The following is a 27,735-nucleotide window of genomic DNA, read 5'->3' on the forward strand; positions in this document are numbered from 1 at the left end:
TGTATAAACAAGTAAGACATTACAATCGAGACATGTTCTGTTTTCTACTGTGAAACAGAAATTCTACATTTTACACGTCTTTACAGAAGCAGCTCATATTACTATATAATATCATGCTAAACAGCCTAGTATATTAATAACCACATATTTTCACGATTCAACAAACTTGGATGTTAAACTAAGCATCTAGGGGCAAGTGATATAGTTGGCTGCATCTTCAGCTAGGAAGCACTGGTCAAGTCATGTAATTTTATAATATTTAACCATGACCATCTTATGACATTTTCAGTGCTTGCTTTTAGCTTTAATGATTTTATGTCTCACATTGACTGACACTGTTAAACAGTATTCATCATTATTGGTAGCTGTTTAAAAAATATCTAATATTTATTATATTCATTAATTTATTATATTAATTACATTATTATATATTATGATTTTTAAGAAATATCTTATTACTCGGATTGCTTAATTACTGATAACTACTGATTTCTTATTACTTGTATACTGCTGAAACACTGTTGGTGTTTGAAACAATAAAAAAAACTTGCAAAAAAATAGTCATGACTCTTGTATTCTTTAAAATAATTTTTTCTACACTTTCCTTACCTTGCTATCAGTGTTCAGCATATCAGAACCGACAACAAAACGACAAGATTCAAACTATAACAAAATTAAAGACAGTTCATTTCTGTCTACATGTAAACATAATTCCTGCCCAGCATTTAAAGACTAGTTTAAGTTCAATTAAAATATTCAGTCTTAATGGAAAATGACTCTATAAACAACACTGACTTGTAACTTTTAATAATACTGACTTCATAACATCTTAAAGGGATACTTCACCCCAAAATGAAAATGTTGTCATTAATCCCATGTCGTTCCAAACCCGTAAAAGCTTTGTTCGTCTTTAGAACACAATAAAAAAAAATTCCAGGAGGCTTGAGACTGTTACACTATGGGACAGTCTCAAGCCTCCCAGTTTTCATCCAAAATATCTTAAATTGTGCTCCGAGGATGAACAAAACTTCTACGGGTTTGGAACATGGGGGACATGGGGGTAAGTGATTAATGACAAAATTTTCATTTTAGGGTGGAGTAGCCCTTTAAGCTTCAACCATAACACTTCTATAAAACTTTAGACGTTCTGCTCTGCAGACAATAGCACAAAAGAACAATAAAGATAAAAAATGCACTTTGAGTCACAAACTGACAAACTACACTAACTAGGTTGTTGTGCACAGTGTGCTTGTATGTCCAATGCTTTTATAGGTACTCTCCTTCTGAAGAGTCCCAGCACCTCAAGAGCCCGGCTCAGGGGATTTTCCTTCAGTAAGGTACTTCCAGAAATAAACATTTCCAGGAATCATGACAGAAGCCTCAGGCCTTGCCTTTCCGCTCCGAAACGGTTTTAATAGGAACTCCTCGCCGTACCACCTTTACATTGATGAAGAGCATGGCAGGAGACAGACTAGAGCCGTCAGCTTTTAGCAGGTGAACATGACGATAACCTGGAGGACAACACAAGTGCTTGAATAAATATATATGACAAATCTAGTTAAAACAAGTGTACTTAATAGGTACCACATACACCACAGATTATACTTTTAAAGATGTCAGAACAAATTTTGTTTACATTTAGTTTTTCTTTGTCGCAGTGTTTTATAAAAACAGATGAATTCAAATGCGATTCATGTCCTTTTTGAACTTCAGATCTAGGCATTTTTTAACCATTAAGTGCTCTAGGCCTCTGACTGAGAAGAAGATTTCTCAACAACTTTATGTAATAATTTATTTAAAAACATTAATTTATATGATTTACACTAACACTGAAAAGCTTGGGGTTGGTAAATGTTTTCATGTTTTTGAAAGAAGTCTGTTAATGCTCATCAGGGTTGCAATTTTTTGAGTAATATTGTGAAATATTATTAAAAATTAAAATAATTATTTTCTGCTTTAATATATTTTAAAATTTGCTTTATTCCTATGATGCAAAACTGAATTTTCAGCATCATTTCTCCAGTCTTCAGAGTCACACGATCCTTCAGAAATCATTTTGATATACTGATTTGCTGTTCATGTAACATTTCTTATTATTATCAATATTGACAACACCATGATCCAGTTTTGCATGATTCTTTATTAAATCAAAAGTAAAAACAAAAACAAAAAAAACCACATTATTTGAAATAGAAAACGTTTGTAACATTTATTTATTTATTTACAGTCATTGATTTTGATGAATTTAATCATTGTTGAATAATAGTAATAATTTATTTACACAAAACTCTTACTGACCCCAAACTTCCCAACGGCAGTAAGTGTTGTAAAATTTTAAATACACACAGTACTTTCACCACAAAATATAGTTTATGTTTTATAAAAACATTGTATAGTGTGAACTGAACACACTCACACATGTTGGTACTGGTGGTTTACTTGGATTCTCCATAGGCGTGATGTTTTTGATACTGTGGAAACTGTATTTTCTATCGCCCTTCCCCAACCCTATACCTAAACCTATCCCTCACACAAATCTTTGTGCATTTTTAGAAACCATTTAGTATGCTTTTTCAACCTTTTGAATTACGGGGACACAGGCAGTGTCCTCTTAAACCATCTTCACAATGTAATACCTACAGTATATTAAACCCATGTCATTATACAAATTTGTGTCCTCATAAACCACCCAAACCAGGACACACACACACCTGTTCGTAGGCTGATGAATGGGAGTGTGAACTGGCCAATGAAATCATTTTTGGATTTGTAGTCATGATCTTCCACCATGAAACGCACTAAGGCCAGTTCAGGCACCTGCAGCTGAAAGCTCACAGTACAGTCCCAGCGGGGATTAAAACCTGCAGGGGGAGACAAACACACATACACACACATATACTCAATATTCAATCCTGACAGGAACACCTCTCATTTTACTTCTAGAATGTTCGCCACACGAAAAATAATGGCCAAAAAAAAAAACAGAATAAACACTGTAATCAATATACAAACTATTAAAACATCACAAGTTTCTATCACACACACAATTTTAATGTATTTATAGATTAACCAATCATGAGACACAACATTATTTCCTTTGGATAACTGAAAATCTCAGTGTCCTCACCATTGTTGTCAATGCGTTGGGTTTTTTCACGAGCCTTATCGATGGAAACGCCATGGATCTCCACCCAAACCTGCGGGTCCACAATGGAGTTGGGATTGTCTGTGTTTATTTTAGGAAGTTGCTGGGCTGAGATCACCTGTGGCAGAAACAAAACGGCCCAGAAGTACAGTAAAAAAAAAAAAAAAAAAAGATAGAGATTTAATCACAATATTTACAGAGCACATGGGATCCCGAGCAATATTTCCTGTCAGCTGTAAGAGAAGAGGAGCTGTTACTAACCCGTATGGTAAGTTGTGTGGGTATATGTCCTGGTCCTCCACCTGTGTTCTCAGGGTCAAAGTCGGACGTCGGGTGACACAGGAAGTCAGGTTTAAGCACATATCCGCAGCGGCCGTTGGGCAGAAAGCGGCCCTGGTTCAGGTCCATCTGCTCTCCAGGTGTCTGGAAGTTCAGAGCCACTGGAGAACAGAGAGAAGAAGCATTCAAGCATTGGCTGCTGTACTTGCAGACACACAGGAATGTCAGAGTGTTCAGTCGCTCACCCATCTGGCAGCCTCCGTTCCACATATCCTGAGGGTTGTAGTTGGAGGACTGCAACCTCTGGCCTGATGGGTAAACCCTGCTCAGCTGCCAACTATTGTGTCGAACAAACAACTTCCCTACAGGGGACAAAAATATGCACATAAAACAAATGAACAGACACAGATACACATGCAAGGAGAAATACTGCACATACAAATACATATTTTTTAACTACATTTCTACAGCAGTTTTAAAAGTAGGTTAGCTTTTTTTTTTTTTTTTACAAACAGAAGATCAGCACGACAAAATGCTACATTATTATTTTTTTCCTTTTTTTTTTTTTTACAGTATATACAAATTGTTGTTTATATATTATTTATTACCTAATTGAAATTCTTATTGGTTTCATTTAAAGCTATGCTTTTGAACTTTCTATTCAACAAAGAACCTGAATAAAATGTATCAAGTTTTCCACAAGAAAAAAAAACACTCCAAATGATCATTAAAATGACTTAAACCATTAATAATAAAAATTCAGCTTTGCGTCACAGGAATAATAATCACAATATCAAAAAAATTTAATAAAATTTTTATTTTATGGTGACCATTGGAAACTTAATTATCAGAATAGAATAAATATTGCTTTGATTTACTAAATACATCATATAATCTGATATGCAACAACGAGACTAGTATTTTCTAGAAAGGATAGCGTGACTGATCTTTGACTTTTTCTTTTTTTTTTGGTTGTCAGTTATTTTAGTTTGTGTGGTAGATATAGAGCTCTGAAAAGTGGTGACACGACCTAATTATGAAATGACACGAGTTTGATGTAAATTTGTCATGCCGCTGGCTGTCAGCGTTTGCTGGAAGAGCAGTGTCTTTGCTTTGTAAGTGATCTGCTCATTTGTTATGAACCATCTGGCGGGGCCCCAAGCAACAACCCGGTCCAAATAAAAGCAGCAAATATTAAAAACACTACAGTTCACAGTAATATGTGAAATATATTCATATGGTAGTGTATTGCTGGGAAGTCATGTGACACATCTTTTATCAAAGACATCACAGTATTAATATAAATGTTGAACAGCTTGCTAAAAAATGCTCAGAAATGCAGTCATTGTTGTGCCTGCTGTTTAAAGCACATTTGCATCACAGAAACAGCGAATCTCAAAAGGATAAGATCTATCTATTAAGGCAGCAACATAAATCTATCCATCCATCACTTATCACATTTACAGTGGCTCTGTGGATCACTGCATATAATGAATATGATGAGACTTGAGTGAAAATGCAGCTCAAGTTTTGTCCTGTTCATCTCACCTGAGTCTTTGATGACTTTGAGCGCCTCATTCTCAGAGAAAGAGGACATCATGCTAGGAGGTCTTTGACCGGCTGTCTCGAAACCACTGAAAGGCACACTCTGACAATACACCACCAGATCTGACAGCTCTGGGCTCAGTTTAGTGCTCATAGACTGTGGATGGAATTTATGTGTGTAAAAGTAAATGTACACACACAAGCAGATATTTTTTGTGAACATTTAGGCACTGTATGTATCATAAACACACACATATCATACAGTATATACTGTACTGTAGCTAATGAATTTACCTGAGCTGTAATAATACTCATACACAGACAATCAAATGACACAATCTTTCAATAATTTACTAAATTGAGAACAGGATTTAATACTTTGGCCCAAAAAGCAATTCAAATCTGAACTCACCCTCCCAGGATCCTTTTTGGATTCCTTTTTGTTCCCACCTCCTCCAGCCACAGACTCTTCATCTGAGCTACATGAGAAGCTAGTCCAGCTGTCAGTCTTTCCCAGCAGACCACCTAACTTCTTCCCCTTCAGCAGGATCCGCCCCATCAACTCCTACAGTAAACAAGGCACATGATGTGAGTAATAGAAATGTTCACCAATAACCGGAACACAAATAATTGTTTATTTCAGAGGCTGGAACAGGCCTTAAATTAGACGGAAAATTGTGTCATGACAGAAAATGCAGAAAGTGAAAGAGGAAATCATCATAAATATGAAAATTCAAGCAAGTGTGCTTGAGGTGGTATAAAAGTGTACACTACAGTATGTGACTGTTGACTTCATTCATTCATTCATTCCTAGTACTATGTGATTGCACATTTCGCTTTTTTTGTAGCAAGGTAGCAAGGGTCAGAAGTTTTTGCTGATAATGCTAAGAAAGTAAACAGGAAGTTTCCAAGAGCCAGAAAGGAAGGGTTAGCAACAACAAGATCTTGGGTGTGATTTGCACAGAATATATGGAAATATCTTTGGATAGCTTCTGTCAAATTATATACATTAACTAAAAGGTTTTTCAAAGACAATACTCTTATTCAGTAAAGATGCATTAAACTGATTCAAAGTGACTGTAAAGACTTTTATATTGTTTAAACCTGTTAACTGTCACCCGTCCCCTCTGTGGGACGCCTACATTTACTTCACTATATTACAATGAAATCTAATCTAATCTTGACAAACTATATATTGTTGGAAAGGTCTAAGACTCCCAAATATATATTTTACCAATGTTTTTTGTAAAAAATTATGTAGGAAAAGTAATCGATTAATTTATGAAAAGATTGCACCCTCAAAAATCTACATCATAACAGGAGTTTTGACCTTTGTAAAAAAAAAAAAAAGATTTCTTTGTTGCCTTTTTCTCTATCACATTTTAGAAATCATCAGAAATTATATGCTGTGTCAACTGAAAACTTAAAATTTCAAAATTCATCCTTTAAAACCCATTTTAAAATCAGACATTGCATTACCATGTAAATGGTACATCAATATCATGTTACAAAATATTTTCATGCATGAATGATAAAAATTTAAGTTTGGAACGTGCACTACAAAGTCAATGTTCAAAAATGTGAGTGACAGTTAAGGGGTTTTAAAAAAGATTTATTTAAAATAAATGCTGTTCTTTGAAACTTACTATTCACCAAAGAATCTTGAAATAAATGACATATATATATACAGTCATTTTAAATTGTATAAATATTTCCCAATATTACTGTTTTTACCGTATTTTCCATCAAATAAATGCACTTAGTGAGCACAAGCCAGTGACCCCAAACTTTTGAACAGCAGTGTACATTTTGAGTGTAATATAAAAGTAAATGTAACTGTGAGTTACATCACTCTATAGTTATGTAAAACATGAGGTTATAAATAGTTACAGTAATAATTATGTCTTTCCACTGTATTACAATTAACACAGAAATTCAGCATTCTTACTGGACAGTACAGTACATAATACATATTGCTTATATATTATAGTAACGTGAAACTACGCAATACGCAACACCAAATGCTTGAAACAGTAGTTTCATTTAGTGAGTGGTGTCCAATCAGCATAATGAAAATAAATATGGTTATTTTTCTTCCTAAAAATTATCTTTACTTCTGGTAATCTGATGAATTATTAAATCAAGGAAGAGCAAAACTAGAAGTGTGTGTGACCTCAGGTGAGGGCAGCTCTTTGAGGGGCAGGTCATTGAGCGGCTTTCTCAGGAGCTTCTTTCCCAGAAAGGAGCGCAGGTGCTGTGCCATGACCGCCTGCTGCTCCACTGAGCAGTGATTCTCCAGGGACAAGATCAGAGGATACGGAGATGTCTATGGAGAGAGAGACATGGTTGTTCAAGAGAATCATTTATTCAGTGTCAATTATCAAACATGCAAACCCATATTGTGGATTTATACAATGATTTCATGCGTCTGCACCTTGAAGGCGTACTGAGCGATGGTCTCAATGACTTCTTTAAAGAGCACTTTGGAGGTGAGCGTGTGCCCATGATAGATCATGGGTTCTCCTCTATCACCGTCCCAGCAGTCCAGCTCAACACAGCGACACCCCTGATGCAGAGCTCTAAACACACACAAAACTCAGGAGTTTACCCACAAACAAAGAGTGTGCTGCAATGTGTGTTGTATCTCATAATACAGTGGATATGTCTTGTATAGCTGCCGCTGTTGATCAAATATTTCATGAGGTAAGGCCTGGATTGAATATGAGCCTAGCAGATTTCTGCAGAATCGGATAATCTGGTCCATTGTGTGTGCACCTAACACACTTACAGTATTAGCTTCTTTTAGCTCTATTTTGCTAAATAAACCCATTCCACAAAATTATGCAGTTGATAACGATGTTTTTCTACTCAAATAACCCTATAAATGACGTAATGTAGGTAATTTATTTAGGCAATTAATATTTTGTAATTAATACATTTTGGATGTTACCACACGAGCCCATTTTTAGTATTCCATGACAACATTTCTGAAACCATTCTAGGTCATTTTCTTTCCCAATACAACAGTCCTGAAAAAAGCATTGCATTGTGGGATATCATGTAACAGTTACATTACCATTCAATTCAAAGGTTTGGGGTTGTTTTTAAACACTGAGCCTCCTATTTATCAAAAAATCCTAAAAACATTAAGCACAACAACTGTTTTCAACATTAATAATTATAAGAAAAGTTTCTTAAGCTCCAAATCAGAATATATTAGAATGATTTCTGAAGGATCTCGCATCACAATCGTGTTAATTAAAAGTGTACTGTGAACTTGGGCATCATTTTTTCTACCAGTGCAATAGTACAGAACACAAATGGTTACTAAATAAACTAAGCTCAGTGAAGGCTGGGATGCAGACAAGTAATCATTGGGATTTTAAAGAACAAAGTAGAAGTGTGTTTTCGTCTACTTGCAGTAGCTCTGTGGTGCTGGAGGCAGATTATAAGGTGCCGTTGGGTGGGTGTTGTACCTGATATAAGGCTCTGTGCTGCTGGCGCTGGTCACCTGGTCTTTGGTGAGGTATGTATTATGAGAGGAAGAGATGTAATAGTGTGCCAGTGGTCTGCTCATGTCCTGATACACATGAGTGTGATCCGGGTTAAACACATCGTTCTCTTGCGAGAGCATGTACATGGTGAAGCCGTTCTGGGTCATGAAAAGATTCTTCCGTGCTGAGGGTCATAAAGAAAATGTATCAGTTGAAACTTGACACTGTTAAACACATGCCTCAGTAGAGCTAGTCAAGGAAATGTTTAACACTGACCTTTTCCTGTTCTGTATTACTAATGTATTACTCTCAGTTCTATTAAGAGCCGAAAAGGGATAACCAAGGTTTGTCAGTTATTTGGCACAATAACCAGTGACACACTACTGAGCTATGCACTCGCACTAGTTTGTGGAAGTGGACGGGTGTGGTTTTGTCAGTTTACTGTTAAGACTGCATTCCAGTTTTCAACAGGTAGCTTGGACATTTTTTCATCATCAGCTCACACAATGATAAACCGAAACCAGTTTTGAGTTGGCCTTTGTGTCATTTTTACTGACAGTATAAACAGTAGAGTGCAGACAGGAAATAATGGAGAACAGCAAGGATAACGTGAGCTAGATTAAAGGGATAGTTCACCTAAATAGCAAGATTATGTCATTAATAACTCACCCTCATGTCGTTCCAAACCCGTAAGACCCCAGTCATCTTTGGAACACAGTTTAAGACATTTTAGATATAGTCCGAGAGCTCTCAGTCCCTCCATTGAAGCTGTGTGTACGGTATACTGTCCATGTCCAGAAAGTTAATAAAAACATCTTCAAAGTAGTCCATGTGACATCAGAGGGTCCGTTAGAATTTTTTGAAGCATCAAATACATTTTGGCCCAAAAATAGCAAAAACTACGACTTTATTCATCATTGTCTTCTCTTCCTGGTCTGTTGTGAGAGAGTTCAAAACAAAGCAGTTTGTGTTATCCGGTTCGTGAACGAATCACTCGATGTAACCAGATCTTTTTGAACCAGTTCACCAAATCGAACTGAATCGTTTTAAACGGTTCGCGTCTCCAATACGCATTAATCCACAAATGACTTAAGCTGTTAACTTTTTTAATGTGACTGACACTCTCTCTTAGTTAAAACAAACCAATATCCCGGAGTAATTCATGTACTCAAACAGTACACTGACTGAACTGCTGTGAAGAGAGAACTGAAGATGAACACCGAACCGAGCCAGATAACGAACAATAGACTGACTCTTAACTGACCCTCTGATGTCACATGGACTACTTTGATGTTTTTATTACCTTTCTGGATATGGACAGTATACCATACACACAGCTTCAATGGAGGGATTGAAAGCTCTTAGACTAAATCTAAAATATCTTAAACTGTGTTCCGAAGATGAACGAGGTCTTACAGGTTTGGAACGACATGAGGGTAAATTATTAAAGGTCCCATGACATGGATTATTTCCTTTTCTTTAAATGCTTTTTAATGTTTCCTTAGGTGTACTTATATTGTTAGTATGATTTTTACATTTAAAATTTAGAAATACAAATTTTTATATCCTGATATTAGCCCTCTGGCTTGAATGCTCTGTTTGAAGGGGAGTGTCTGCTGTGAGACTCCGAGTAAACGACAACTGTTGTGATTGGCTGACATCTTTGCATTTGAAATGCGTATTACATGTGGACCCCTCTAATATATATATATATATATTTACTATTACAGCTGTCGAGATTAACGAATTGTGGATTTGTTGATTATATAATTCTTTTTTCGATCTTTTCCCATCACATGAAAGGCTGCAGTGATGAGCATTGAGTAGACAGAGTCTGTTTATCACGTGAATGCAGTGATCTCGTCATTATTGCAACACGTTTTCTCTCACAAAATGCTTTCACCACAACTAACAGCAAACACATGAATACAGTAAGAGCTCCGTTGTGCAGCATAACAGCGTCATTCATTGTAACGGCAGTTTAGGCAAGTGTGCAGATATACTCGCGATGTGTGAGAGCTCCGATAAAAAGGGAGCGTTCTTTGATCGCTCTCTGTAGTTAAATCACTATTTAAATAACAGATTTGTTTCATGCTACTAAGAGAAACAACGTGAAGTTGATCGTTTGGTCACTGGCTTGATTCACTGATGCATAAACAGTATTAAACGATTTAGAAAGAAAGTCTGTGTGAACTTGAATGATTAGCTACACATCAGAAATCACTGATCACAGATCAGGCATTAATGAACACTGTTACTCACTGTTTGTGACGGTGCTGTCAAATCCATATCATAAAAGTCTGTTTGTAACGCCTGTGCTGACATTGCGACTGAATTATATGTAAATATTTGGTCGGGCAAAGCAGAGAAAGGGGAGGTAACATTTCTCCTTACAACGTCACAAAGAGGAGATTCAAGATCAGCCCGTTTGAGCTTCCATTTTCTTAAAGGCAGAGAAAGATAGTAAAACCTCGATTTACACCGATTAAAATTTCTAGAAACTTGGGGACCATATACAGGCTAGGGGAAGTCATATTAATGTTAAAAAAACCTCAGAAAGGGAAATTTTCATGTCATAGGACCTTTAATGACATAATTTTAATATTTGGCTGAACTAACCCTTTAACAGTTGTTGGTCATTTCTCAAATGACAGTACACGGTTCAAAAAGAATTATTATTATTATTTTTTATGCTGGATCAGATTCGTACTTGCTCTGCTGATAGTTTCATCACATAAAATATATATTTTTTTATTTATTAAAAATAATAATAAAAAAAATCTAGCATTAATAATTATAGATATAAAAGACTTTCATGTTTTATTATTATTTTGATCAAAGAAATTAATAATTTTATTTTGCCAGGATACATTAAAACATCAAAAGTGACAGTAAAGACGGTAAGGCTCACGTGACACTGAAGAGTGGATTAAAGGGTGTTGAAAATTCAGCTTTACATTTTAAAATATATATTAAAATAAGACAACAGTTGTTTTAAAATGTAATAATATTTCACAATATTATTGTTTTTACTGTATTTTTGATCATATAAATGCAGCCTTGGTGAACACGGGTGAGAGACTTACGTACTACAAATCTTACTTTATTATATACATTTATGTATATCATAATTAATTATATTTCACAAGACTGTAAATACATAAGAATATATATCCGATTAAGAATTGCATGAGAAATTAAAATAATGTTCAAGAAGAATAAGAGGACCTGGGGGTATGTGTATGAAGCATGAGTTTCTCTGTGTGTTGTTTATCCAAGTAAGAATATAAATATTGTGCATATTTTGTGAGATGTCTACTCTCCACTGAAGAATTGAAGGAAATTATCAATATTAAAGTTAAAAAGTAGTTTATGTATGTATTTATAAATCCATGTATACGTATTCATGAAATCCCAGTGTGTCCATAAACATCCAATATCAAATAATGTATGGTGCTGATGGCTGTGTACCCCAGTTGTTGAGCTCATAGGTGTGGATGAGAGTCTTCGCATGGGCCAGTGATGCATCTTCACCTTGGTCACCGAGAAAATCCCGCAGCTCCAATGATGTGAGCACACATCCGTTACCAGAATAATGCCTGAACACTGCATCCAGCTCCGGCCTGCGCATCAGCTCACGACAGAACTCCTCAATCTCCACGTGATCCAGCCGCCCGTCACATGAGCGATCACATTTCTACACACAAGAGGAGCAATAAAAGAGTAAGAGATTGCTTGAGGATTCACTTAAACGCTTTTTTGCACATTGATATCTCACACAAACCTTAAAGAGGGTGCGTGCATACTGTTCGTTCAGGTCAATGTTGATCAGCTGGAGCAGATGTTTCACCTCGTCGTAGCTCATCTTCCCATCCTGGTTCTGATCTGCACGTCTTAGATAGCCTCGGATCCAAGTGTGCACAGTTAGGGAAAATAAGACAAACCTATAATTGTTACATTCAGTGACTTTCAGTTTCCTTATTTGGTCATCTTCCTTTTCCTGTTTGTATGATTTGATTAATCCCCACCTGTCTCCATTCCCCTGATTACTTCCCTCGTGTTTAAATACCCTGTCTTTTGAGTTCCTCCTTGTCCGTGATTAAGTTAATGTAGTAATGCATTGGATGGTTATGTTGGATGTGCCCATATTCTCCTGTGATCATTAAAAGATACCGTTTATATATCTTCTCCCTCGTGCGCCTTCATTCACACACCAGCATCTCGTAACATTAATATGCATACACAACATGCTGAAAGCCATATAGTATGAAAAAATAAATTTCTCTGCTACCAAACCTCAGCCCAAAGGAACAAGGTACGAGGCCAGGTTTTGGCCAAGCTTTTCAAGTATGTATGTATTTAAGTATGAAATTAAATAAAAAGAACATAATTATAATTAGAAATATAACATATTAAATTAAAGACAAATTTATGAATATATTATTCAATATATAAAATATATTGTATATACACTGTAGATGAACTATTCTAGTGTTTGGTCTCAAAATTTTAGTTCTAGCATCTGATCAAAGTTCCGGATACAATTTAAGTGCCTTCATTTGTATTTATTTATTTATATGTCTTTTTAATAATAAAAAATATATAATTATAATTTAGTTTCCCAAACACTTCCCAGTCTGCCATTGTGATGGGCTAGTTAGGCTAAAAAAAAACGTGAAAAAATTATGCATATTAAGATGAGATAAAATAAACTATTTTAACAAATAAAAACTAACACTTTAACATTCAATTTAAATTAGAAGCTGTTAATTTAGAAGAATAACAAATGGGTTACAGGTTAAAAAAGAAAAGACAATAAAGTGGAAACCACGATGAAGGAAACAGACACAGGACAAAGGTATCTGAACATGATACATTCTGTGGTTCACGTGTGCGGTGGATTGGCGTTCAGATAGCTGTTCTAGATCTGCTCTATATTTAGTCAGCTCTCTCACTGAGTAATTCTGTGCAGTAATGGAGAGTGTGTTTACATGCGCATTTATTGGCATATGGTGGTCAAGGAAGGTGAAACTTAAGCCTTCCATTTAAACACTTTGATTAAATGTGCATTAAATGCTGTAAATGTGCAGCAGACTTGCGTAACTTGCAGTTAGGAAAGACTGTTACTAGTGCTCAGTATTAGTGTGTTCTCTCTGCAAGAATGACAATAAGGATATTGGTCCAGTTTTTCTTTCTGGCTCATGTTGGAGACGCGTTCTTTGAGTGTTCGGAGGCCTCGAACCCAATGCTCCGCTTCGTCTTGTGTGGAGCAGCACAGATCCAGGCTTTTCCTTCCTCCGCGGAAGACAACAGTGAAGCAGTGGGTCTCTTGAACCAGATCTGCCATTCGTCGCAGACACTCCGACTGACAGCCTTCCCGCACACACTCCACTTCTGTCACAGAGACTGACAGAAAGAAACAAACACACACTGACTACGTTTACATGCTGTTAAAATTCGGGTTATCGTCGGGTTAAGGTCACTATTTGGGTTTCTGAAACATTCGGGATAACTCGTTTACATGCGTGAGCAGAGAGAGTTACCAATCCCGATGTAAACGGCGACACACGGTTAGCGTCTGGACGTACGGACAACAAGACGCAATATGCGTCATTTCCGATTCTTCTTCCTGTATCCAAAGACAACAACAACAACAGCAGCAGCAGGCGGATAATGAATAGTTTGGGGCAGATAGCGATAGTCTTTGTTTGCGCTTTGGCGCTGGTACTGATCCACCAGCAGCACTTGACACTACTGTGCCTCTATACTGCACGCAGGGTTTTTTTATGCGCCGTCTCTACTCAAAAGACCAAGATACCTTGCGAATGGAACATGCACAGAACACACATTTTGATGGGGATATGCCGAAACGCGTTAACAAGACCAAATATTCGGGTTAGAAAAGGGGTACCCCAGGTATAATATGAGCATATCCGGGTTTTTGCCGGTGTTTACATGGCCGTGTGCGACCGGGTTATTGCTAATATCCCGGTTTTGAACGGGTTATTGGCTGCATGTAAACGCAGTCACTGATGATTGGACCATTAATACTAATAATGATTTACATAAGATTAAATAATATATTACTTAAAGGTGAATTGTGAAATCTATGTGCTACTAGTGGCACCAAAAAGAATGCAAAAAAGAAATGAACAACCTGAATTAATCAATGCAAAATTAAGAGAGTCACACAAAAAAGAAAACATTAAAAGTACATTAAACAACCTTAAAAACAAAATAAAATATTTATATACACAAAACAAAATTGAACAAAATTTAAAAAGAACAAAAATGTATTTACATCAAAAGTTAAATTAAATTAAACTACACTGAGGGAATTAACACAAAACGAACAAATACATAAAAAAAATAACACCAAAACAAACTAAACACAAGTATTAGCTAAAAGAAAAAATAAAATAAATTAATTAATTAATTAAACTAAACTAGCGGAATTCAAAAAAATATATTAAAATAAACAAACCAAAATAAATTTTTTGCTGTATCATTCCAAATAACACTTCACTTAACTAAGCTAAGATAAGCTACCTTAACACAAAACAAGATATATTTAAACAAACTAAAATTAAAAGCTTTTATTACATAAAAAGAAGCTTTCAAAACAACTAAATTAGGCTAACTGAAATAACACAACTAAAAGATTTATCCAAACAAAGCTAAATAAAAAACAAATAATTAAACAAACTAAAAGCAAGTCTTAGCTTAAGATTTCAAAACAACTAAACAATAATTTAAACAAAATTAAAAATGAAAACAAAACCAAACTAAATGCTCTAAAGTCTGATGATAAACATGTAAATGAATGATAAACAAGTAACAAGGACACTTAGATTATTTAAAGTTATTAAAGTGTCTTCACAATCTGTGATGATGGACATGAGTGTGAGGATTCATTTGGCTCTCGTAAAACATGACCAGTGCTAAAAATGTTCACAATGTTCTTCTCAGACTGCTGAAAGGATTATTGTTGCTCCCCTGCCACTTGTATATACTGTAAATGTTGTTGTTGTCACTGTGTACTGAAAGCTTCACCAGAAAAAAAAATCCTTGTATATGCAAACATACTTGGCAATAAAGCATTCTTTCTTTCTTTTCGAAAACTCACAGCTCACACAAGCACACCAATATAAACCCACTTGAGAGCTAAGCAAAGGCTTTTGACAGACAACCATTTTACCAATTAAGAAATGCTATTGCTAATACAGTGACAATCAAATATATTAAAGCTTTATGTATTACATGGACTTCCCTTCTCCTCCATCATGTTAGTGTACACTTCAAGTCAGCTATAAGGAGGAATCACAGACAATAACGTCTTTGACCTGTGGAAACTCCTACACTGCAAATACACAAAGAGACACGCAGAGACACGAGGCAAGACAAACACAAGCTCTTTCAAACGGCAAAGACTCTCAACCCACATCCAAACATGCATTCATAATTCTTGTGTGTATGGAGAAGAAGGGTGTTAATTTTAACAGCGTGCGTGTGCTGAGACATGTGGAGTGAATGGGTGTTTAATACGCAACTGGCATTCCTCACTAATGCCTGCTGCATAGATGCACAGGAGCTTGAACTCTCAAGAGGTTGAGCCCTGCATCTCCCGCCCAATGAGCACAATGACACCTGCGTGAACTCATCTCCTATGCAGACCGGCATCATTTAGTGCAAGATATCTGACACTTATGCCATTACCATGTGCCTTCTGTCTTTATCTACCTTAATAAATAAACAGTGTGACACAGCACAAGACAGAAACAGAGAAAGATGCCGTCTCATCTGCTGCTCTTTGAGTTAAGCCAGGGGTCTCAAACTCAAATTGGCTGGGGGCCATTGATGTGATTGACACCTCATAGGAGGGCCATTTTAACGTTCAAGCACAACAAGAAAGTGGAAATTTTTAAAACATTTTTTAATTTACTTCAAATTACATTGCTAAAATATTTTGTCAAACTTAACAAAAAAATTTAAACCGCATTGTCTCTATTATTGTTATAACAGTATATATATTAGTTTTTAACAGGTAGTGCAAATATTTTTCCCTTTCTTTATTTTGACTTAACTCAAAAATACCTAGCGATCAACTAACAACATTGCACTGAACAAATGCAAACCCTGAATACATTTGTACACCATTCTATTTCTTGCCAGACACCTGGAAGCGCTTCTGCTCACACAACTGAGCCACGTTTGCCCTGATGGAGGTCACAGTTGAAACTCTGAGTACAGCTTCAAGATGGGCATCACTAAGCCTGGACCTGTACTTGCATTTATTGAAGTTCATAGTTGAGAAAAGTTTCTCACACAGATATGTGCTTCCAAAAAGGTACATTACCCGACTGAACACTTTGGACAGCTCTGGGAAGCATGGAGGTAATTCTCTTAAAAACTGTCCAGTCTTGTCTGCTTGTCCTTGTGCCTCTCTGAATTTAGTTTTTAGCTCACTGTTGCACTGCAAGTCAATAAGTTCCATTTGCAAAAGATTTGGGACACTCTCCACATCAGCTGAGAAGGGGTCTGCAAACAGCTGGAAAGTGTCATGATGTGCCTTGAAGTCAGCAAAACGTTGATCAAATTCCTGCAGTAGGTTTTCAATGGCAGAGGCATATTCATCACCACTGAATGCTGTGCCCTCCTCCGCAAGAGATCTGCATGTTGGGAAATGACTAAGGTTTTTTGCAGAAAGCTGAGTTTTCCACAATCTTAGTTTTTTGGAGAAGGCTTTCACACTGTCATACGCTGCCGTGATGAGCTGACCTGGGCCCTGGAGCTTCAGGTTAAGGACATTCAGCTCCTGTGTTATGTCAACTAAGAATGCAAGGTCTATGACCCATTTAGGATCATCAAATTCAGGAACATCCATTCTGCCATCTTCCATGAATCTCTTCACCTCTGATCTTAACTCAAAAAATCTCCTCAGGACATTCCCCCTGCTGAGCCAGCGCCCAGCGGACCTCAGTAAAATAAAGTACATCACCATATGTTGACTCAATTTCTTCTAAAAAGGCCTGAAACTGGCGATGCTGTAAACTCCTAGACCTGATGTAATTTATACATTTCAGGACAACAGACATGACATGTTCATATTTCAAGCATTTGCTGCACAGTGCCTGTTGGTGTATAATGCAGTGCAGAACAACTGCTGCATCTGCATTTTCCTCTTCTAACTTTCTTTGTACTAGTGCTACCAGTCCATTTTTTTTCCTTGTCATAGACGGAGCACCATCAGTGGTAATGCCGACCAGCCTGTTCCACGGCAAACCAGCGCGCTCAATGGCGTCACACAGCTGTTGAAATATATCTTTGGCTGTGGTAGGCTACGGCCGTGCATTGGACACAAACTCAGAAACTCTTCTGTCACTTCAAATTGGTCATTAATACCCCTGATGAAAATTGGTTATGTCTGTGCTTTCGTCAAGCGCCACAGAATATGCTGTGAAAACTTTAGATTTGCTGCGTAACTGATCATAAATGTCACTCGATAACTCGCTGATCCGCTCTGCCACTGTGTTCGCTGACAAAGATAGATTGTTGAACAAGTTTTTATTTTCTGGACAAAGAATATCAGTGACTTTCTGCATGCAATCCTTTATAAACTGCCCTTCTGTGAATGGCTTTCCCGCTTTAGCGATCAACTCACTCACCACATAACTTGCCTCAACTGCAGCATCAGCATACTTTTTGGCTTTATGGAAAAGGTTTTGCTGGGACGTTAGCTCTCTCTGCAACAGCGTGGCTCGTCTTTTTCTCTCGTCTTCCTGGTACTTATCATACTGTTCTCCATGTTTAGTAGAGTAATGACGCTTGAGATTATATTCCTTTAGAACAGCGACTTTTTCTTTGCATATCAGACAGGTAGCATTTCCATTAAACTCCACAAAAAAATACTGCAAAGTCCATCTTTCTTGAAACTGTTTTATTATGTTTTATTTTTGACATCAGTGGCGGGCCGGGTGGAGGGGGAAGGGGGGCCTTAAATGGCCCGCGGGCCGGCAGTTTGAGACACCTGAGTTAAGCAGTACATACAAAAGTGTTTGGTTTATGAGCATTTTCAAGTGAGTTTCATGCTACTCTACCATTCATTAGTTTGGGGTTGATAAGTGATTATTTTACAAATAAATCTCTATATTCACCTACAAATACTGTATAAACAATAATACTGTCACTCTCTAGATGTCATGGAAATTAATTCAATCATCACAGATGTTACTTATTAGTTCCCTCATTTGCCTTATATTTATGTTGCTCTGTCTCACTCTTGAATTGTCTGGTATTGTTATTGCCAACCATCAATATGCTGGATGTAGAATGTCTGCCAGAGCCCAGCATGACTGAAGAGCCAGCATAATATGTATATTTTTTTAAATAAATAATTGGATAATTTCATGTATTATCTTCTTGCCCTGACCTTCCTGAGCCTTCTGTGTTCCCTCCCAGCCTCCTTCTCTACTTAGCCTTAGCCTTTACTAAAGGGGATGATGATGATTGACAGGTGAGTGGGTGGTCTTTTGATGTTGTCTAGGGTGTATCAAGATACATTTATGTATACATTACAAAAACAACATTTTGCAGGGAGTCAAAAGAAACCAAACATAAATGTGTTCCAATTAAAATGAAAACACGAATTATTACATAATGATATTACAAAAAGTGATTACTAACACCACTGTGTTATTGTGCATGTGTCAGACCGCATAAAATTTTTAAATCACAATGAGTCACATGTTTAGTTACAAGTTCACTTTAGTCCTCAGGGTCTCCTCAGATTGACCCATAAATCCTTCACAAGAGCAGGGATTATTCATAAATACATGACCTGGGTTTTAACCTACCGTGCAGCTGCATGTGTATATGGAAACTTTGCAAGTTTCAAAATCCAAACATGCATCCATTCACATTTCTATATCACTATACAAAAGACACAGTTGTTGTTGTCGTTCACAGTCCATGTGTGAGAATGAGTCTGATTTAGGAATGATTTTAGGATTTAAGTCTTAGGGTTGTTAAACCCCCTGTCTTGTGGGACAGACTTCTCCTGCTTTAAGAGCAAGTGGTCGCTAGCTCAAATTTTGATTAACTGACTTTTAATCAAATATTTTGTTGCATTTCATGTTGAGTAGCCTCAGATATCTCAATGCAGCCAATATTTTCAGCAAATGTGAAGCGAGATCACATAATTACAGATTTCTGAGGGTGATGACAGTGGAGATAATCACTGAGATAAAGGACAGAGGGGCTGAAGGCTCCCTAAATAGGGTCCACCAACACCTGTGGTCTAATAAGAGAAATAACATCCCCATGCTCCAGTGAAGTGCCTGAAATGGGATTATAGCAGGAAGTCTGATTCTCTTCACTCTCACAACGGATTATCCATCCATATGAAGAGCATAAGTGAGATGAAAAACAGATTAACAATCATCTGAACAGCTAGAGATTAGAGATGATAGAGCAGCTCATATCACATAATGTCTCCTGTCACAGATGAATCTGTGGTGTGTTTCCATTATGCTAGGAGCAAAGGTTGAATTTATGTGATTAAAAAGAGATTACCAATCACCTGAAAAGCAGTTGAAAATGACAGAAAAATGACACTATGCCTCTATTCAAATTAAGTATATAATCTGCTGGTCTGAAATCATTTAAAGTTTCAGACTGTTCTGGTTAATAATCACCGTTTATAAATGGATATATTTCTAGTTTAATTTCCTGGCTTTATTTGGTGTTGTGAAACAAGCCAAACAAAAGTAGGAAATTAAACCTGAGAGAAACTGAGGTTCTGAGCTAGTATATATAGACACACACACACAACCACATATGCATTAATGAGTTCAGACATGATATGCAAACAAAACCTTATGGGTTTTCTGTTTGCTGTTGCATTGATTGGAAAGTCCCGTCCCTATCAAGCAATATATCATAGATGGTCAAAGGTTTACTATGGGAAAAAAGCATGCAATGGAAGAAATGGATCCACATTGTACTGTTCTATTCAACCAAAAAAAAAAAGAAGGTACTATTATGTTATGTTATTCTGAAGAATTCAAATTCAAATTTTTCAATCTAGATAAAATAAACCGTATACTCACTTCTAATGCAATTTTATAATGTCTATCCAATGATTTACCTGTTGACCAAAAGAATGTGATATCTTTGAATTATCTTGAGTATCAATGTGATTAATTTAAATGAATCATGCAATTAATTCATAATTTCAATCAAATGACAGCCCTAATGATAACATAAGCTGAAATGGTAAAAATACAGTCTCACAAAAAAGAATGAGGCCCATACATAATATATTGTGATGACAACTGTAATGACTCATCATTGCATAACCTTTCTGGATCATAAATAGTGCAGGATTCAGATGTTTCTATAACATCAAATGAAAACCGTTCCCTTGTTTGACCTGTGATTAATTGGGTCACTGCTACAGTTCAACACACTAAGCCAAATCCATCCGTCCTGTTCAATTCAGTTCCATTCATTTACTAAAAACTGAACATCATAAGATTTAATACCTGCTGGGACCTTTGAGGTTAACAATGGGCATTCAAAAATAGAGCACAGCAGACAAAACATTAATAATGTCTTGCTTTGACTTAAAAACAAGTTAGAGCTCAGATTAAATGAAGTAATGTTTTCTGAACATTATTCTTTCTCCAGAGAGTGACTATGTTCCCTTGATCTGATTACTTGTAAAACAATATTTCCATAGTTTGGAGTCCGTAAGTTTAAAAAAAATTTTTTTTTAAAGATGTCTATTATGCTCACTATGGCTGATCAAATATACAGTAAAAACAGCAATACTGAAAAATAAAAAAATTGAATAGGCTATATTTTAAAATGTCATTTATTCCTGTAATGGCAAAGCTGAATTTTACACCTACAGTGTCACACAATCCTTTAGAAATCATTCTTATATACTGATTTGTTGCCCAATAAACATTTCTTATCATTATGAATGTTAAAAACAACTGCAGCTTAATATTTTTTGTATTTTCAAAACAGTAATACATTTTTTTTTTTAGGATTCTTTGATTGTCAGTGCTTCTGGTAGATGTTCTAAGATTAGTTTCTTCATCTCAAAAGTGGAGAAATAAAATCTGAATTTATTCAGAATAATAAAAAAAATCTGAAATGATACTATGTATATATTAGTTCTTTAAAAATTGACCACCCTCTCTGTCAGCACGAAAATAGCCTGCGCTCTGGTGAGAACAAATTCATTAGACTAAGCCTAATCTTGCTAAAATATCTTGCTAAAAAGGCCTCAGGAGCTAAACTGAGAGGGCTTACGGAATTGATTCTTGCTCATCATGCCACATAATTTCTGAACTCACAAATACTGTGCTAAAAGCTGGATTTTGTTTTTGGATGTAGTTCAGTCACAAAAGATATACTCACAGGTTTGCTGTCTTTTGCTTTTGCGGGAGGTTTTGCTGGACTCACACCACACTGTCACACAGTCCTCCAGAAGCTTCAGGTTTCTGTCCTTCCGCCAACGCTGAGATCGAACCTTCATCATCTTTGACCCCTGCAGCATCAGGCGCACATCTTCATCGTCCAACACACCTATGACACACACACACACACACACACATATACATAATAAAAAAAGGGCACCTCCTGTTCTTTCTAATGTGTGCCATTCTGTCCAACATACCTGCTGCATGCTGTAAATCTGAAGTGTCAAGTCTCTAAGAGTTACACATACTATAATTGCCATCCCAAGGTTGTTCTCAGAGACTACACTTCCCGGCACTGAGTCATACACCGTTTTGATATTTCATCCAAAACATGGACCAAAATCAATCCATTGCTCAAACATTTTCCAAAATAAATATATATGTGCACACTCACACATACTCGAGACGTGAGAGCACTGGGAGGTTTTAGAAGCTTCAGTCACAAACATGAGAGAAGATGTCATCCCACGGTGATGTACAATAATAACTGTGGGTCAGTGTCAGCAGCAATGACTGCACATATAAAAGGATATCGAATGACAATAAAGGGAAATTATTTCTTGGTTTATTTTATTTATTTTTTTGGCATGTTTTCATTCTCAATAATCAACATATGTTTGTTTTCCAGATGTAAGTGGCTTGCTCTCTTTCATAGGCTCGTACAAGCTTCGAAAAAGACTATTCACTAAGAACAAAGATTGCAAAACTGCCAGTAGTGCACATTGAGCTTTTGATAGACTTTTCAAAGCTAAGTTAAGCCTGGCTTTGCAGAGCGGTGCGTTGTTACAATAGGCTGAGCTGAAAAAAAAAGAAAAACAGGACTAGGGAGGAATTCTGTAAAAATTAACTGTGCAGTTGATTTTAGCACCAATTTAGGGCCATTCATGTTAGTGCCAGTTTACACAAATGAAGGTAAAATCTATAGTTAGCAAGCTAACAGCTTAGTATAGTGTTTTGATTAGCTAAAACAAGATGGATTACTACCACCACGAACAACAGAAAACACACTCAAAAATATTCTAAAATTCAAATACTTGGTATATTTCTAACAGTATGTTTAAGAGTAAAAAAAAAGTATCTTTTGCTCACTAAGGCTAAACTTATTTGATTAAAAATACAGTAAAACAATTTATAATGCCTATTCAAAGTAACTATTTTAAAAATGCAGTTAATTTAAGTGATTGTAAAGTGTCACATGATCCTTGAAACATTTCAGATTATTATCAATATTTAAAACAGTTGTGCTGTTTAATGTTTTTGTAGTGTGGGGGGGGGGGTTCATTTGATGGACATAAAGTTCAAAGAACAGCAATTTTAATTTGAAATAGAAATCTTTTATAACATTATAAATGTATTTATTGTTACTTTTAATCTATTTGATGTGTCCTTGCTGAATAAAAGTATTAATTTATTTAATTTTAATAAAAAATTTTTTTTTCAAATATTCAGCATTAATTGTGCCAGGCAAATAGCATTAATTTATATGAATAATCAAAATAATCTATAAGCCATGTTAAGCCATGACTGAATTTAAATAAAGTGCAGTGCTATTTGAGTGCATTTAGCACCTGATTTAACTGGATTGCAAGACAACGAATAAGAAGTTTTTGCACTGAAATACTGCATGCAAATGTTGTGTAAGTGTCTAATGAATTCAACCTGATTCTCTGCCAGAGCTTTAACTGGACTCAAAAAGACCTGAAGAAAGACAGAGATTGTGCTCTGCATTTTTTCACAGCATGGAGATTTGCCCTAGGCAACACTACTTCATATCCTCTTCTCTTCATCAACTCTCTGAAAACATTGCTTTCTTTCTTTTTCAATAATTTTCAAGTTACTTCCGAGTAAAATAAAAAGTGGAGTGACAGTAATGGGCCTAGAAGTAAATAATATATATATATATTCACTCTTTTGTTGTTTGCCATATATATATATATATATATATATATATATATATATATATATATATATATATATATATATATATATATATATATATATTTGGCAAACAACAAAAGAGTGAGAGGCAATGAGTGTTTGCAGCAAAGAGACCCTCACCACAGCAGCCAGAATGTAAAGACCATGATAAAGTGTCTCTGGCAAATGTGTGTGTATACGTGAAAGACAGCACAGAGGGTCAGGGGGAAAAGCTGATAGAGGGAGGAAGGGAGAGAGGTTTTGGTATATTGCCAGAGTACAGAGACAAAGCTACCGGAAACATGGCAATGAAATGCCAACACAAACTAAACAAGACTGGATTGGTCTGGTCTGGTCTGGTCTGGTCTGGTCTGGTCTGGTCTGGACTGGCCTGGACTGGACTAGACTAGACTAAACTAAACAATGCGTGATGAAGAAGAGTTTGAGAAATATATGATATGAGGTGAAAAAATGAAGCACTCCTGATGAAGTATTTGAAGTATTTCCCCTCAATCTCAAAAGTACAAATGAATGGTACTTTTAATATATATATATATATATATATATATATATATATATATATATATATATATATATATATATATATATATACCCACATAAGAAGACTCCAATGAACTCCAATGTTCTTACCGTTCATGAAAACTATAAAAAATGGCCTTTGTTAATCCAATTAACCTCAAATAAAATAAAATATAAATATTAGACAAAATACAAAAACTGAGACAAAATAACACAAAATATTCTACATGGAGTAGGTCACCTCACGGACACAAATATGGCTGTTATAAACATCTAGTGCAGCACAAACTAAATGTAACCGCAGCTTGCAACACTTAAATGTAGTCACTTATTTCATATGCAAACAGGTTGGCCATGTCATAATAGAGGTCACTTACTTAGAAATCATAATAATACAGAAGTGAAAAGGGAAATTTATTTTATGGGTAAGTGAGAGGGAGGAAACTGGTCATGCAAAATGAAAATTACCACTTAGGGTCATTTTCGTTTCAAGGAACCTTAATTAACTACTGCTCAAAAGTTTGGGACCAGCAGGATTTTTATTTTTTTTTAAATGAATACATTTACTCGGTAAGAACAGTAAATGCTGTTCTACTGAACTTTATATTCATCAAAAAGTATTGAAATAATGTATCACTGTTTCCACAAGAATATTAAGCAGCACAACTTTTTTAAACATTGATAATAACAAGAAATGTTTCTTGAGCAGCAAACCAGCGTATTAGAATGATTTCTGAAGGATCATGTGACACAAGACTGGAGTAATGATGCTGAAAATTCAGCTTTGCCATCACGGAAATATTATATTATATAATATTTTAAAACATATTAAAACAGCTACTTTAAATTGTAATTATATTTCACAATATAACTGTTTTTACTGCATTTGTGGTCAAATATATGTAGCCTTGGTCAAAATAAGAGACTTCTTTCAAAACTATTCTTATTGTTCTTTTTTAACAGTAGTGTAGACTTGAAAAAATATGATTTTTATTTTTTATTTTTTATTGTTGGTGAAGAGATGACTTTACTTTACTGCACGCAACATTAAGATGACTAGAGTTACCTAATAGTTCACCTGAGGTGCATCTATATTTAGAATAAAGGTGGGCGCCATTACTCGGATGACTTATTCTCTCTCATTACTTTGTCATTTAGCAAAAGCACAAGAACAGTAAACCAACTAGAGCAACCTGGGAGCAACTTAACTTAAAAATAAACCCAACACATTGGGTTTATATGCAAATCCCATTCCTAAAACAATCGACTAACTGTTTTCTTGTTCAAGAACCTCTTGATTATTTCCACTGCAGTGCTTTATTTTGGAGTACTGCCACAGTAACATTAAATCACATCACTGAAGAGCACCAACTTGCACAGCCTCTTCATACAAGCCACCCAACATCATTTTACAAGTGTAATAAATCTGAACAATACTTAGCATTGCATATCTATTGACGCCAGTGGCCATGGCAGAGAAAAACTAGCAGAAAGCCAGCAGCCATGAAACAGGACTTGATAAAAAATAATTAATTCTGCATAGGTTGCTATGAAAAAATCATACAGATGAGCACAACATTAAATAGAATGAATTAAACCAAAGCAGGGTTATCACTACTGATCTATAATAGAGAACATATACATAGAAATAGTCAGTGGTTATCACCCACTTACAATAGTTTAAGCTGAACTCTTAACTCATGTATCTGCAGTCACAGATCTGTACTGTAGTTATGGGAAGAAGCCAGGGAATGTCCTGCATGACGAATCCTCAGAGGATCTTGTACTCAATACAGTGACAACATTGAACTCATTCATGATCAAACGCAGAAGAAACCCAGCTAAAATAGGCAGAGGTGTGGTATACATCTTCCGAGGTCAATAAAAGCATGCATTTACAATGACATAAATACACCTTAGTTACTTTTCTTGGAAATCAGCCATGGTTAATGAAGAATTCTGCATCTTATACCTTGCATAATTGTTATACTACAATAAAGGCATTCCTGAATCACATGACATATCAGTCATGTAATGACGTCCGTTTTACATATGTTCAAGTATCTTTATTTTTCCACCTTCTTGCATGCAGTTCCTTTCAAAAGCATGAAGCGTAAACTAGCACTAGCAGTTATTTTGGTTTGGTTTAAGAGCTAGGCTGATATTAACATGATGTGTTAGTTTCAGATTGATTGCTGCTTAATAAGAAAGCACATGATTGCAAAATAAATGTCAATATTAAAAGAAAAACACCTAAATTGGTTTTTATGTGGATAGCATAAGCAAGGACCTAGGTGTAGGTGGTGGTGATCTGGAGTCATGCTGCTGAAGGGTGGAGATGAGAGGTAAACATGAGTGGGAAAATAATAATTGTTCGAGAACAGTCAGTGGTTATGAGTGTGGAATGTGGTTACGTGTGGGTTATGCTGATCATGAAAAAATACAGTTATTCCAGTAATGTTTACAGCATGTTCATCCAAAGCTATCTGTTCTTTAAATAAATTCTCGAAATGTTATTAAGCCTATACATTTTTCATGCAACTTTTCGAATATGATTTTGCTCATAAAATAATGCGTAGTCTACTTTGACAATCGTTCTTGTCTGATAGCTTGGTCACAGCAGGCAAAAATCACAACCATCACAAATCCTCCTGCTCAGTTTCAGCTCACATAACAAAATCATACAAACAAGTGAAATGCCCCATTGCTGTCAAGCACCGGCCAACTCAAACCAGATCTTGTTGTTGTATAATTATTATATAAATTATCACAAAGTCAGGTACAAATGCAATAAATAATGTGCATTAGCGTTTTCTTTACCAAAGCAGGACAAAAACGACACCTAAACAATAAAGGGGTAATAAAAAAAAGAAAATCTCATGAGTTCACACTAGATGTCTCACAACACCCAATTGTCAAGCAAAACGAGCATTTGTCAAAGAGTAAAGGTCTTTATTGATTTAGTGTGGAATTTAGTGTGAATCTGTTCATTTGACCCCTTTCACAACATGAGAGTTGAAAACAAGTTAGTGGCCGAGATTAAGTTTACTTTCTGTGAAACTAAAGAAAACATGCATACTTAAAGTAACAATCACGTATTAGGGTTTTATTATTATTATTTTGTCTTAATGTAGCGTATTATGATGATCTTACCAAGCCTCCGAAGCGGATCGTGGGTTTTCGCCTCGTACGCTTTGGGTTCAGTCTGAACTGTCTCTGGTTTCTTTTTCCTCCCCAGCATGTTGTGAATATCCCTTCGGCTCCTGGCAGGCACTACTTCTTATAATCGTCCTGAGGTAAATGTGAATAATCAATAGAAAAAAGT

At 35.9% G+C, this 27,735-nt stretch overlaps 1 protein-coding gene across 1 annotated transcript; it reads right to left on the reverse strand.

The window, feature by feature from the left end:
* Window positions 1-878: 878 nt before the first annotated feature.
* LOC132149331 (1-phosphatidylinositol 4,5-bisphosphate phosphodiesterase delta-3-A) lies at window positions 879-27,727 on the reverse strand. The gene is made up of 15 exons (XM_059558481.1): window positions 27,564-27,727; window positions 21,892-22,059; window positions 13,630-13,869; window positions 12,248-12,366; window positions 11,935-12,160; window positions 8,446-8,647; window positions 7,404-7,548; window positions 7,143-7,295; window positions 5,382-5,534; window positions 4,973-5,126; window positions 3,670-3,786; window positions 3,407-3,585; window positions 3,128-3,263; window positions 2,712-2,861; window positions 879-1,511 (listed from the first exon to the last, which is right to left on the reverse strand). The coding sequence occupies exons 1-15, from the start codon at window positions 27,649-27,651 to the stop codon at window positions 1,381-1,383; spliced, it is 2,361 nt and encodes a 786-aa protein (XP_059414464.1). The 5' UTR covers window positions 27,652-27,727; the 3' UTR covers window positions 879-1,380.
* Window positions 27,728-27,735: the final 8 nt, after the last annotated feature.

Source organism: Carassius carassius, chromosome 9 (genome assembly GCF_963082965.1).
Source record: "Carassius carassius chromosome 9, fCarCar2.1, whole genome shotgun sequence".
Lineage (NCBI taxonomy): Eukaryota > Metazoa > Chordata > Actinopteri > Cypriniformes > Cyprinidae > Carassius > Carassius carassius.